Source organism: Melanerpes formicivorus, unplaced genomic scaffold (assembly GCF_026170545.1).
Source record: "Melanerpes formicivorus ecotype bairdi unplaced genomic scaffold, bMelFor1.0.p_v2 SCAF_23, whole genome shotgun sequence".
NCBI classification, from domain to species: domain Eukaryota; kingdom Metazoa; phylum Chordata; class Aves; order Piciformes; family Picidae; genus Melanerpes; species Melanerpes formicivorus.
The window spans coordinates 10320576-10334207 of NW_027142375.1; the positions used below are offsets into that span (position 1 = coordinate 10320576).

Here is a 13632-nt window from a genome sequence, read left to right on the forward strand (position 1 = left end):
AACATCTTTGTAGCAGCATTTTGCTGGGATTTCAAGGAATATATTTTTTTTTCTGTATCCCAAATCATTCCAGGATAAATATGGTAAATTAATTCTGCCAATAATGCTTTCATTTGTTCAAAACCTGAAGCTAGATTGGTGGTCTGCTGAAAAAAACACTCTGCTAGTTTGGATAGCTCTGCATTTGATTATAGTTCTTTGGCACAATGGTAGGGCCAGGATGTTGAGTGAATCCCCACCTTGCCCTAGTTAATTTCTGCCACAAGAATGTTTAGAGAAATTCTGATGCCTTGCATAAGAAAAAAAATGAAAAATTGTGTTGCTAATGGGATAATTACCTCAATTTTATGACACTCCTCATCCTGTAGGATCTCCAAGCACTTTATGAATTCACATATTAGCTCTTGGAGCAGTTTGGTGCAGCATCTGCACCCTGAGTGAAATCTGGCATGTCTGTGACAGTGAAAGGCATTTTGTCTTCAGATGTAATTTGGAGGGTGTAAGTTAGGGAGACACATTGCAATCATTCAAGTTAGACTGGGTTATGATAGTATGGTCTTGGTGCTGGATTCACAGTGATAAGAGTACTGTATCCACAAGGATCACCTGTTTGGCATGGACTCAAAGGGTGATTACTGACTGAAAATCACTGTACCCAGCATATAGGAGACTACTCGTCTCAATTGTCATCTGCTGCTTGAGAGAGCAATGAAAACAAGATAATGATGCTAGACCTTTTAATCTATTAGCTACTGACAGTATTGAAAGGTGAAGAAAAAGACTATTTATGATCTTGCATAATTTCAAGAAGTGGTTGTCTTAAGTAAATTGCTCCAAAACAGAGCAATCTTCTCTGTTTAAAAAAACACAACATCAATAGAACCAAACCAAACAAACAAAACCCCCAACAAACCAACACAACCAAACCCCCCTCCAACAAACCTGCATTTTAACTTGACCTGTGTTTGACTCACCTCTACTTTTAAGGCTGATTAAAATTCTCTGTTGGTTGCCTAATTTCAGAACTTGATATATTTGGAGACCTTTTTGGGAGAATGTGAACAATCACTTCTTTATATTTCTTTGACTATCCTGACTAATCTTTAGTGTTCTACAGTGAGAGAAGTTTGTTTTTTGGTCTTTTTGTACATGTAACTTTCTCCCAAGTATTTTTCCAATTTACAAGATGATTTTTCTAAAGTGTAACCAGCGAGTCGTAACTCAGTGTTGTTACTACTACCATTGTCACATGGAATATTAACTTTTTCTGATTTGACAGCATTTTAACTAAAAGACAACTTTTTAAAAGTTGAAATTGTGTATGAGGTCTGAAATGTCACATTTAGCTGCATGCTCAAATGACTCCTATGTCCCTGTCTGGTATGAGAAAAATCAATACTATCACATGGTTACTTAAGAGCTGATTTATGAAGTCTCTGATTAATTACTAGCTGTTGCACTTAGCTCTAGTTTGTAATCTCATTTTCATTATGCTAGTTGGCATGCACTTCAGAGTAACATGAAGAATATATAGAATCATTAAGGTTGGACAAGACCTTTAAGATTGAGCCAAACTGAAACCCAACTACCGTGACCACTAAGCTATATCCTGAAATGGCACATCTGCATGCTTCTTGAACATCTCCGGGGATAGCGACCCTACCACCTTGCTGGGTAGCCTGTTCCCATGCCTCACCACTCTTCTAGTAAAGAAATTTTTCCCAATATCCAATCTAATCTTCCCCTAGCACAAGTTAAACCCATTTCCTCTCATGCTATCACATCTATCTACTGGTGTGGCACCAAGAGGAAGACTGAGGTTTGATTTTTGCTGATCTGTTACTTTTTCTCTGTTGTATGTGTTCCACTGAGGCTATCAGAAGTGTTATTTATCCCAGTTGCCAGTCTGGCTGCTTGAACACCTTGGGTCCATGCTGCAAGTTATGTGCTTTACTAGGTGCCCATGCATAGAAGCAGTAGCAGCTGGAATAAGATGAAGACTTGAAGAGTAGGCTCTAATCGTAGGATCAGTTAGGTTGGAGAAAACCTTTGAGATCATTAAGTCCAACTGTTAATCCAGCACTACTAAGTCCACCACTAAACCATGTCCCTAAGCACCACATCTAGAGGGTCTTTAAATATCTCCAGAGATGATGAGTTAACAACTTCCTGGGCAGCCTGTTCCAATGCTTTACAATCCTTTCTGTGAAGACATTTTTCCTACTACCCAACCTAAACCTCCCCTGGTTCCACTTGAGGCAGTGATACAAGCACTCATAATAACCCTGTAGGTTGTCTGCAAGTATCTTAAGGTATGGGTTTAAGAGCAGAAAAGATGGCTCTTAGATTTTTTTCGAAATAATTCTTGTTTCTTTCATTCAGAGTCAGCCTTAAGGATGCTGAGGCTAGGATTTAGTCCTGTGAATATTCACATTATTCAGCTTCTTTTTAATTCTCAGGTCCGTGCTAGGAAACATAATGTCTCTTTTCTCATTATCTAGTTATGCTACTTCAATGCTTTTGTTGATTTTTCTGCTGAATACAAGAAAATCATGACATACATGGAGGGGACTTGTAGTCACTGCAGTGAAGGGCATTGGGAATGCAGAAAACCAGTCTTACTTAATTCTGTTACAGAGTGAATTGCTGCATCTGTATTCTCTTCACTGTGAAGCACTGCTGCATCTGGACGTGTGTCACAGTAATGTTAATAATTAATTACAGGAGAAATGGTTTCAGAGATGAGCTTATCTGAACTCACATTAATCTCAGTGCCTCCTTGTTCATGTCTCCTCCTCCTATTTGCTGGTTCTGTTATTTCTCATTTAGCTGTAGGCTGGGTGCTTGCTGCAAATCCCCTGCAAATTCAGCAGTAATGAGCATGTCAGGAAAAATACCTTTATAAAATAGTCCAATTCAGGTTCACTAAGACCTTGTGTCTGCTTCTTTTTCAACTTAGCAGAGTGTTCTTTGTGATGGATATTCATGATGTACTCCAGTACTACAGCACGGACCACTTGATTTGCAAGGATCTGGAAAAATCATAGAGCCCTGCTGTGCATAATTAGTTATGCATTTTCATTGCAAGCGTTCTGATATTGTTGTGGAATGGGTTTATATGGGAGAGTGAAATGGAGATAGTTATTGACAATGTCAAAAGAATTGAAGATGACACAGCCAGTGCTTACAGAAACATAAAAGACTCTCTCTACAGACTTTAAAAGTACCACTGTAAAGGAGCAAATCTGAAGATTTTCTTGCAGTTCTGCACATTGGCCACAACAACCCCATGCAGTGCTACAGGCTGGGGTCAGAGTGGCTGGAGAGCAGCCAGGCAGAGAGGGACCTGGGGTGCTGGTTGATGGTAGGCTGAATATGAGCCTGCAGTGTGCCCAGGTGGCCAGGAGGGCCAATGGCATCCTGGCCTGCATCAAGAACAGTGTGGCCAGCAGGAGCAGGGAGGTCATCCTGCCCCTGTACACTGCACTGGTTAGGCCACACCTTGAGTACTGTGTTCAGTTCTGGGCTCCTCAGTTTAGGAAGGATGTTGACTTGCTGGAGCGTGTCCAGAGAAGGGCAACAAAGTTGGTGAGGGGTTTGGAACACAAGCCCTATGAAGAGAGGCTGAGGGAGCTGGGGTTGCTTAGCCTGGAGAAGAGGAGACTCGGGAATGACCTTATTGCTGTCTACAACTATCTTAAGGGGAGTTGTAGACAGGCAGAAGTTGGTCTCTTCTCCCAGGCAACCAGTACCAGAACAAGAGGACACAATCTCAGGCTGCGCCAGGGGAAGTTTAGGCTGGAGGTGAGGAGAAAGTTCTTCACCGAGAGAGTTGTTTGTCATTGGAATGGGCTGCCTGGGGAGGTGGTGGAGTCACCATCCATGGAGGTGTTCAAGAGGGAATTGGATGTGGCACTTGGTGCCATGGTTTAGTCATGAGGTCTGTGGTGACAGGTTGGACTCGATGATCTTTGAGGTCTCTTCCAACCTTGGTGATACTGTGAATAGTTTCAAATCAAGCAGAAATTATTTATATTCTTTAAACAATCAAGATCAAAAAAGTCAATGCAAAATATAAAGGAATAGGGAATTCCAGACCCAAAATATGTAAAATGGAGGTCTAGAGAGAAACTGCCAATGAAACTAGAAATGGCCTAGTAACTTCCAATGTCAAATATTTGTCACCAAAGTGTTTCCTTTTTTCATTTGTTTTTTTTAAGGAAAATTTTATGTAAGGATGCTAAATATTTTCTCTATAAATAACATACAGATTAAAAAGAAAATGCATTTTATTTTTTAGCCTCAGAAAGAAAGAGAAAATTTCAGAAAAAGAAGTATCTATGAAACATTTTTTCTTGGAATTTTTTGTTGTTTGTTTTTTAGTGTGTGGGTACCAAAATATACTAGGGCAAGACTAAGCAATTCCAACTTTCTAGCATGGTATTAATTACAGATAATTAGAAGGGGTAGAGAATTTCCCTAAATCCGTTCCAAGGGATAAAATCTGACATAAACCAAAGCAATAATTAAAACTATATTTCACTAACACTTGTACATCGTGACATTTACCACTCTAATTATCTGCAATTGTTTAAACCTAAACGCATTGGTTAGGCTGCACCTTGAGTAGTACTGTGTCCAGTTCTGGACCCCTCAGTTTAAGAAGGACATTGAAACACTTGAACGTGTCCAGAGAAGGGCAACAAGGCTGGGGAGAGGCCTTGAGCACAAGCCCTATGAGGAGAGGCTGAGGGAGCTGGGATTGTTTAGCCTGGAGAAGAGGAGGCTCAGGGGAGACCTTATTGCCCTCTACAACTACCTGAAGGGGTGGTTGTAGCCAGGAAGGGGTTGGTCTCTTCTCCCAGGCAACCAGCACCAGAACAAGGGGACACAGTCTCAAAGCTGTGCCAGGGGAGGTTTAGACTCGAGGTGAGGAGAAAGTTCCTCATCGAGCGAGTCGTTCGTCATTAGAATGTGCTGCGCAAGGAGGTGGTGGAGTCACCATCACTGGAGGTGTTCAAGTGGGGATTGGACGTGGCACTTGGTGCCATGGTCTAGTCATGAGGTCTGTGGTGATAGGTTGGACTCGATGATCCTCGAGGTCTCTTCCAACCTCAGTGATACTGTGATATTGTCACATTGTACTCTTTTGCAAGCCAGATAACATTGATGTCAAAGGAGAACAATGAAATGGAAGCATCAGGTCAAGACCTGCTTAATTTATGTATTATCCACACACTAAACAGCTCCACAAGTGAAACTCCAAATCCACATTTAAGGTGCAGAATGTGAAAGCTTCTGTATTGTCTTAAAAAAAAAGAAAGTGAGATTATCAGGGAGTGCCTATAATAAAAAAATTGTAGGATATTTATGAAGAAAATTCTACTTTCAGGTAGTTGTAGAGAGCAATGAGGTCACCCCTGAGCCTTCTCTTCTCCAGGCTAAACAATCCCAGCTCCCTCAGCCTCTCCTCATAGGGCTGTGCTCAAGGCCTCTCCCCAGCCTTGTTGCCCTTCTCTGGACACGTTCAAGTGTCTCAATGTCCTTCTTAAACTGATGTGTCATTTTGAAATTCCAATTTTCTCTAGTATTCTGCAGCACCTAAGTCTTTCTAAGTTACTCATCTTCTTATGCCAGCTTTGTTGCTGAAAGTGCTTAAAACCCTGATGTGTTATTCTTCTCTGCAGAACTTTTCTAAGTGGGCTGTATAAAATGATCTTTTTGATTGCAGTCATGACAAACTAAACTGACAAAAATGACTAATTTAAATAGTATAGAAGTGATAACTGATTTTTTTTTTTTTCTAAGCCATCTATATGTGTTAATAATACAATTCAGATGTACAATGCTGATGAATTCCTTGAGTTTCATTAATGGATTATAAAACAAGAATAGAAACAAACTTTTCATCTTTTTTATCAAACTTCTTGATGGAATGATAAAAAAAAAGAAGGGGGGGGGATGCACAAACTCTGTTGCAGCCTTCTTATTTGACTCTTATTTAACCCACTTAGATTTTTGCCTCCCTAACAATTTTGAATTCTTGAAACCTGAAGGAGGTTGAATTTCTGAGCATGGTCTCTGGGTACATTTTATTTGAAACATGAATTTCCAGACATATGGTTGAATACATTGATACAGTGGAAGGATTATTTCAGCTTTTTACATGGGGAGCTTGTGCATGCCAGAGCTAACTGTTGTTCTTTAAGAAGTTACCTGGCATCTTACTTGAGGTTGCTGAAGCTGGTAACAGCCTGCTTGGATAACACAATGTTTTAGTTAAGCTTTTAACAAAAGCTTTTTAAGGAAAATAAACAGATTTGGCATAACAGTAAGGACTTATCAAAGCAGATTCTTTGTTAGACGATAAGAAACAAGGTAAGGTCTGTAACTGGTTTTCATGGCAGTAAATCACCAGTGGAGGTTTGTGAAGTTCTATGCTGGGACCTGTGCAGTTCTTCTTCACAGTATCATAGTATCAGTCAGGGTTGGAAGGGACCACAAGGATCATCTAGTTCCAACCCCCCTGCCATGGGCAGGGACACCCCACACTAGATCAGGCTGGACAGAGCCTCATTCAGCCTGGGCTTAAACACCTCCAGGGACGGGGCCTCAACCACCTCCCTGGACAACCCATTCCAGGGCTCCACCACTCTAATAGTGAAGAACTTCCTCCTTACATCCAGCCTGTATCTCCCCACCTCCAGCTTCATTCCATTCCCCCTAGTCCTATCACTACCTGAGAAGTCCCTCCCCAGCCTTCTTGTAGGCCCCCTTCAGATACTGGAAGGTCACAATTAGGTCACCTCAGAGCCTTCTCTTCTGCAGACTGAACAGCCCCAACTCCTTCATAGGAGAGGTGCTCCAGCCCTCTGATCATCCTCGTGGCCCTTCTCTGGACACATTCCAGCACCTCCAGATCCCTCTTGTAATAGGGACTCCAGAACTGGACACAGTACTCCAGGTGGGGTCTCACCAGGGCTGAGTAGAGGGGGAGGATCACCTCCCTCGACCTGCTAGCCACACTTCTCCTGATGCAGCCCAGGATCTGATTGGCTTTGCGGGCTGCAAGAGCACACTGAGAGCTCCTGTTGAGCTTCTTGTCCACCAGCACCCCCAAGTCTCTCTCCTCAGGGCTGCTTTCCAGCCAGTCACTGTTACTTCTTGTTCATAAACAATTTGGGACAGGAAGTGAGATATAATTTTTTCCTGTGTAGCAGAGAGATGAAGGCTAACTAAGAAGGTTTGTAGAAGGATGTTGTTATAAAATTGATCAGTAAGTGCAGATAAATAGAAAGGACAGTAATAGTGAGAGTTTGGAAGTAGCTTAAAAGACTAAATAGATGTTGATCTCTTTACCAGGGGAAAGATGTAAGAATATGTGGTGGAGCATTCTGGAGGGCTGTGAAGGTGATTTTGCATTCCCTTTTCTGGAATAATACTAGGTGCTAATAAAATCCTGCTACTCAAAAATTAATTGGGTGGATTCAAGCTTCCTAATTCACTGAAGACTGTTAAGGTAGTCACTTGTTAAAGTTCTCCCTCAGACACTTAAATTAGAGATTTCCGAAGCCAGGAGAAGAGATTATGTGAGGCTAAGGGAGTATTCTGAGAAAATGGGAAGATAGGATTCCCTTGTTCTCATTTGCTTATGCTTGACGATCCACTGACAGCCTCTTCTCAAGACTGGATTCTGGGCTGGCCGGCCTCTGGTCTTGTCAAATATATCAATTATTTACAAAAAAAATCTATTTTAAATTGTCTTTCCTTGTTACCTGCAATTAATTTCTGGATGGAATGGTAATTTAAGACTATGAAAACACACTAGAACTTTCTTACCTTCATCAAGACATTTCATCTTGAGATAGTTCTGTCTGGTAAGCTCCTAGTTCCTGCTCTTGTTCCTATGTTTTGGCTTGAGTGATTCTGCTCCCTCCTCAATTTTCTGTTAATAGGATTCTTACCGCCTGTAACTATAGGAAGCCAAACTACTTGGAAGGGAGAATAGAATAGAATAAACCAGGTTGGAAGAGACCTTCAAGATCATCACATCCAACCTATCATCCCACACCACCTAATCAACTAACCCATGTAACCAAGCACCCTGTCAAGTCTCCTCCTGAACACCTCCAGCGATGGCGATTCCACCAGCTCCCCGGGCAGCCCATTCCAATGGGCAATCACTCTCTCTGTGTAAAACTTCCTCCTGACCTCCAGCCTGAACCTCCCCTGGCGCAGCTTGAGACTGTGTCCTCTTGTTCTGGTGCTGGCTGCCTGGGAGAAGAGACCAACCTCTGCCTGTCTACAACCCCCACTTAAGGTAGTTGTAGACAGCAACAAGGTCACCTCTGAGTCTTCTCTTCTCCAGGCTCAGCAGCCCCAGCTCCCTCAGCCTCTCCTCATAGGGCTTGTGTTCCAAGCTCCTCACCAACTTTGTTGCCCTTCTCTGGACACGCTCCAGCAAGTCAACATCCTTCCTAAACTGAGGGGCCCAGACCTGGACACAGTACTCGAGGTGTGGCCTAACCAGTGCAGTGTACAGGGGCAGAATGACCTCCCTGCTCCTGCTGGCCACACTGTTCCTTATGCAGGCCAGGATGCCATTGGCCCTCCTAGCTGCCTGGGCACACTGCAAGCTCATGTTCAGCCTACCATCAACCAGCATCCCCAGGTCCCTCTCTGCCTGGCTGCTCTCCAGCCACTCTGACTGTAGCCTGTAGCTCTGCATGGGGTTGTTGTGGCTGATGTGCAGAACCCAGCACTTGTATGTGTTAAATCTCATGCCATTGGACTCTGCCCATCTGTCCAGCCTGTTGAGGTTCCTCTGCAGAGCCTCTCTACCCTCCAGCAGATCAACTCCTGCCCCCAGCTTGGTGTCATCTCCAAATTTACTGATGATAGACTCAATGCCCTCATCCAGATCATCAATAAAGATGTTAAAGAGGATGGGGCCCAGCACTCATCCCTGGGGGACTCCACTACTGACTGGCCGCCAGCTGGACGTGGCACCATTCACCACCACTCTCTGGGCTCGGCCCTCCAGCCAGTTCCTAACCCATCGCAGTGTGCTCCCGTCCAAGGAGTGTAGAGAGAAAAATGCCTCTTCTCAATGATTGAAGTGGCCAGACTTTTTGGGGTGGTTTTGTGTTTGGTTGGTTTTGTTTGTTTTAATTTAAAAAAATGTATTGACTTGAAAAAAAAAAAAATTAATCTGCAAGGGTGTCAGAGCAGTCCAAAACTTTGCTCTTTTGTGTGCTGGTCCCTGAAGAAAAGGGGGAAATAAGTGAGGAAAATTCAAATGCTCTTAGCTATTGCATTCCTTTTTTTTTTTTTTTTTGAAGCTGTAAAACACAAAAGTGAAAAGGCATTTGAAGAATTTGTGCATCTACAATTTATTAACTTGTTCCCATGTTCTAAAAGCTGAGGGCTAGAAAGGTGATGATTTATTTTGTTGGGGCCTCAACGCCATGAAAAACATTTGTATACCTGTCACTTCTCATTGGTTATCACATAAAAGTGTAGGAAGGTAGAATAGAATAGAATAAACCAGGTTGGAAGAGAACTTTGAGATCACGTCCAACCTATCATCAATCAACTAAACCATGCAACCAAGCACCCTGTCACAGAATCACTAAGGTTGGAAGAGATCTCAAAGATCATTGAGTCCAACCTGTCATCACAGACCTCATGACTAAACCATGGCACCATCTGCCATGTCCAATCTCCTCTTGAACACCTCCAGGGACAGTGACTCCACCACCTCCCTGGGCAGCCCATTCCAATGGACAATCACTCTCTCTGTGCAGAATTTCTTCCTAACCTCCAGCCTAAACCTCCCCTAGTGCAGCTTGAGACTGTCCTCTTGTTCTGGTGCTGGTTGCCTGGGAGAAGAGACCAACCCCCTTCTGGCTACAACCTCCCTTCAGGTAGTTATAGAGAGCAATAAGGTCTCCCCTGAACCTCCTTTTCTCCAGGCTAAACAATCCCAGCTCCCTCAGCCTCTTCTCGTAGGGCTTGTGTTCCAAACCCCTCTCCAACTTTGCCCTTACATCTCCATCCTGGCAGCACCTAATTAAATTGTTTTGTTAACTTCTATAAATTTTTGCTGGATAAATTGGCATAAGCTGCTTGGAAGGCTTCTATTTCTGGTTCATCTTGAATCTACCTACCTAATGCAGGATCCTGGCCTGCATCAAGAGCAGTGTGGCCAGCAGGAGCAGGGAGGTCATTCTGCCCCTGTACACTGCACTGGTTAGGCCACACCTCGAGTACTGTGTCCAGTTCTGGGCCCCTCAGTTTAGGAAGGATGTTGACTTGCTGGAACGAGTCCAGAGAAGAGCAACAAAGTTGGTGAGGGGTTTGGAACACAAGCCCTATGAGGAGAGGCTGAGGGAGCTGGCGTTGCTCAGCCTGGAGAAGAAGAGACTCAGGGGTGACCTTATCACTCTCTACAACTACCTGAAGGGAGGTTGTAGACAGGCAGAGGTTGGTCTCTTCTCCCAGGCAGCCAGCACCAGAACAAGAGGACACAGTCTCAGGCTGCGCCAGGGGAGGTTCAGGTTGGATGTTAGGAAGAAGTTCTATACAGAAAGAGTGATTGTGCTATGGAATGGGTTGCCCGGGGAGGTGGTGGAGTCGCTGTCATTGAAGGTGTTCAGAAGGAGACCTGATGGGGTGCTTGGTGCCATGGGTTAGCTGTTTGGGTGGGTTGGATTGGTTGATGGGTTGGACACGATGATCTTGAAGGTCTCTTCCAACCTGGTTTGGTTTATTCTAATAAAGTTTATTCTAATGTATTGTTCTGGACAGGACTGTTGAGGTGTGAGGTTTAATTAATGAAAGAAAATCTGTTATTGCTTAAAGATGTGATTTCTTGAAGATTAATGAAGCATATTTATTCTGTTTTAATTATGACAGTGCACAGACTACGACTTGGACTATGGAACGGAATGCTTGCATCTGGCTCTGAAATACTGTGAAACAAATGCCAAACTTGTTGAAGGACCAGCTGACCTCTGGAAGGTAAAGGCAATAATAATCTGTATTTTTCATGTCTTTAAAAATAAAAAAAAAATTGTGCCTATTACTGTAAAAAATCACACAGCTTTTCAATTCCAATAGACTTTTCCAAGTGTCAAAATTGTGACCTTTCCTTAGGGCTCATTGTTACCGACAGACTTAGGCAGACGTTACCTGAGATAATTACTGAAGACAGTGTTTATATAGAAGTAGGAAAGCCAAGTAGGTACCTGAGTAACCTGAGAACTCTGTAAAACTATAAATCCATAATCTCTATGACTAAAAAAATGCATTCTTTTATGAGTTGAGCTTTCTCCTGCTATTTCTGGGGGTGGTTGGTTTGTTTGCTCGTTTGTTGAGTGGTTTTTTTTATTGTTGCTATTTTACTTTGGTGCCATACATGACTACCAAGAGTTTGATTTTTAGAGTAGCTAATTTCACTCAGTAACATTGTAATGTTTACAACCTCTTTAAACTGTTTTAATTTTTTTACTAAAACATCATTCAGCTTATCTAACAATCTGCAGGTTCCTGACAATTGGCAAAGCAGTTGTGTATGCAGATGCCAAAGGACACATCCCTGCTGCTTGAAAGTATCCCATGTCGTTGATTGGGTTGCTAGGGCATTATTCTCTCGAACGGTTGTGTCATGCAATTTTCAAATGTTTCCTTTTTTAATTCATTTTCTTCATTACCACACTGAAGGATCTGGAAGCAGCTCAAATCACTTCATCTGTCTTTGACAGCAAATTTCCTCCAATGGGACATAATTTCTAATAATATGACAGTAAATCTTACACAGAAAGGTAATTTCCTGAATCTGCAGTGCAAATTTCCTGTGGAATTTAGCAGCAAAATGAACTTCTTCTTTGGTTGCATACAGCAACTTCTTTCAGTATCTTTCTGAGGACATAGTCTTTCTGAAACAGTATATAGTCTGTTTTTCTATCCAGTCATCAAAGAGGCTGATTATGTCATGCATGGTTGCATTACATCACGTTTTGGATGGTTTCATTGTTCTCATTGCAAAACATGGTACTTAGGTGAAGGGTAACAAAATAAACTCATAGCATTCGTTTAGCTCTTCTTAATGTTTATTAAATTCTTACTAAATAGAATCACAGAATAGTCCAGATTGGCAGGGACCCCCAATGGTCATCTAGTCCAGCCGCTCTGCAGTAAGCAAGGACACCCTCAACTAGATCAGGTTGCCCAGAGCCCTGTCGAGCCTCACCTTGAATATCTCCAGGGATGGATCCTCAAGCACCTCCCTGGGCAACCTGTTCCAGTGTTCCACTGCCCTCATGGTAAAGAGCTTGTTCCTAACATCCAGTCTAAATCTGTTCTTCTCTAGTTTGATACCATTGCCCCTTGTCCTATCACTGCAGGCCTTTATAAACAGTCCCTCTCTGGTCTACTTATAGGCCCTCATCAGTTACTGGAAGGTTGCTGTTAGGTATTATTTCATATTCTGGGTATCAGTAGTAGTCTTTTAGACTGTTAGAGTGTGGTAGTTTAGGCTGGGTGCCTTCGGGTGCTACCACACAAGATACACCTTCAGTGCCCTGGGGTGTCCAGCCCAGTGGGTGGACACAGGAAATAGCGTATTTCATTCCCATAATGCCCTGCTCCCTATAAATCCATCTACAAGGTCTCACACTTCCTCTTTCTTCCCTTGATGCCCTTGTGGGAGATGCTCCCTGTCTGGTAATGGAGGGGGAGTTATCTCAAGGCCTTTTAGGCCTGGCTAGTCTTAATGCCAAGAGGAAAGGGGGGAAGGGCAATCTCAGATCTGGCCAGCTGAGATTAGCCTAACGGTGGAGGGGGGGAAGAAAGAGCCCTGGGGGTTTTGGGTGTACCCTCAGGTGGGGAGAGGGGAGTGTTGGGATACTTCTGGGTATGCTTTGGGATCTCCTTTGTCACTGTGCTTGTGGTTCTCTGTAAAAATACTCACTGCTTTTCCATTGAAACTTTCCATCACTTCTGCAGTCCATTTGTGTGAGTCTCAGTTTTTTTTGCCCTGGTGGGAGGCAGAGGAGGTTCTGCCTTCCAACCCACCACACAGAGCTAAAAGAAGAGTTAGGTTGTTTACTTACTGGCAAAAAATTGCAAAATTAAAATAATTCTCTGTAGTGACAACAGCCAGGCAGGAACATTCAAATTACTTCACTGTTATAAATATTTATCAGTTCTATTATAAATGTAGTTATTCTACAGCTGTTTATAAATTCTTTTTAGGATCAGGATGGCACTGTCAGGACTGTGATTTCAGTTTCTTTGTGACTGACCAAAATGACTTCAAGCGTTGTGGGACAGTATCCTCTCAAAGTATAGTCTCATGTATTGGAATGTAACTATATAGATGTGTGTGTACAATGCAGATGAAAACTGCATTTGCACAAACTTAACTAAAAAAGAATTCTAATCTAACCTGATAAGATAAATTTCTTCAAGATGACCCTGATGGTTTCTAATCCTTTACAGCCTCAGTGACTCTCTTTGGACTTTCATTGACAATAACACTTTTGCGTTACTGAAAAATTACACCTGTATTAATAAAAAAAATTAGAGGTTTCTCCCTAGCTGTCATTTGTATGATTGCATGGTATGTCA

General features: G+C 42.6%; 1 protein-coding gene across 3 annotated transcripts in view; it reads left to right on the forward strand.

The window, feature by feature from the left end:
* The window catches only part of CRPPA (CDP-L-ribitol pyrophosphorylase A), a 111872-nt gene that overhangs the window by 33322 nt on the left and 64918 nt on the right, over nucleotides 1-13632 (forward strand). For all 3 annotated transcript variants that reach the window (XM_068152495.1, XM_068152493.1, XM_068152496.1), the window contains one exon: nucleotides 10918-11022. In XM_068152495.1, coding sequence (XP_068008596.1) covers nucleotides 10918-11022 — 105 coding nt within the window. The remainder of the gene's footprint in view (nucleotides 1-10917; nucleotides 11023-13632) is intronic.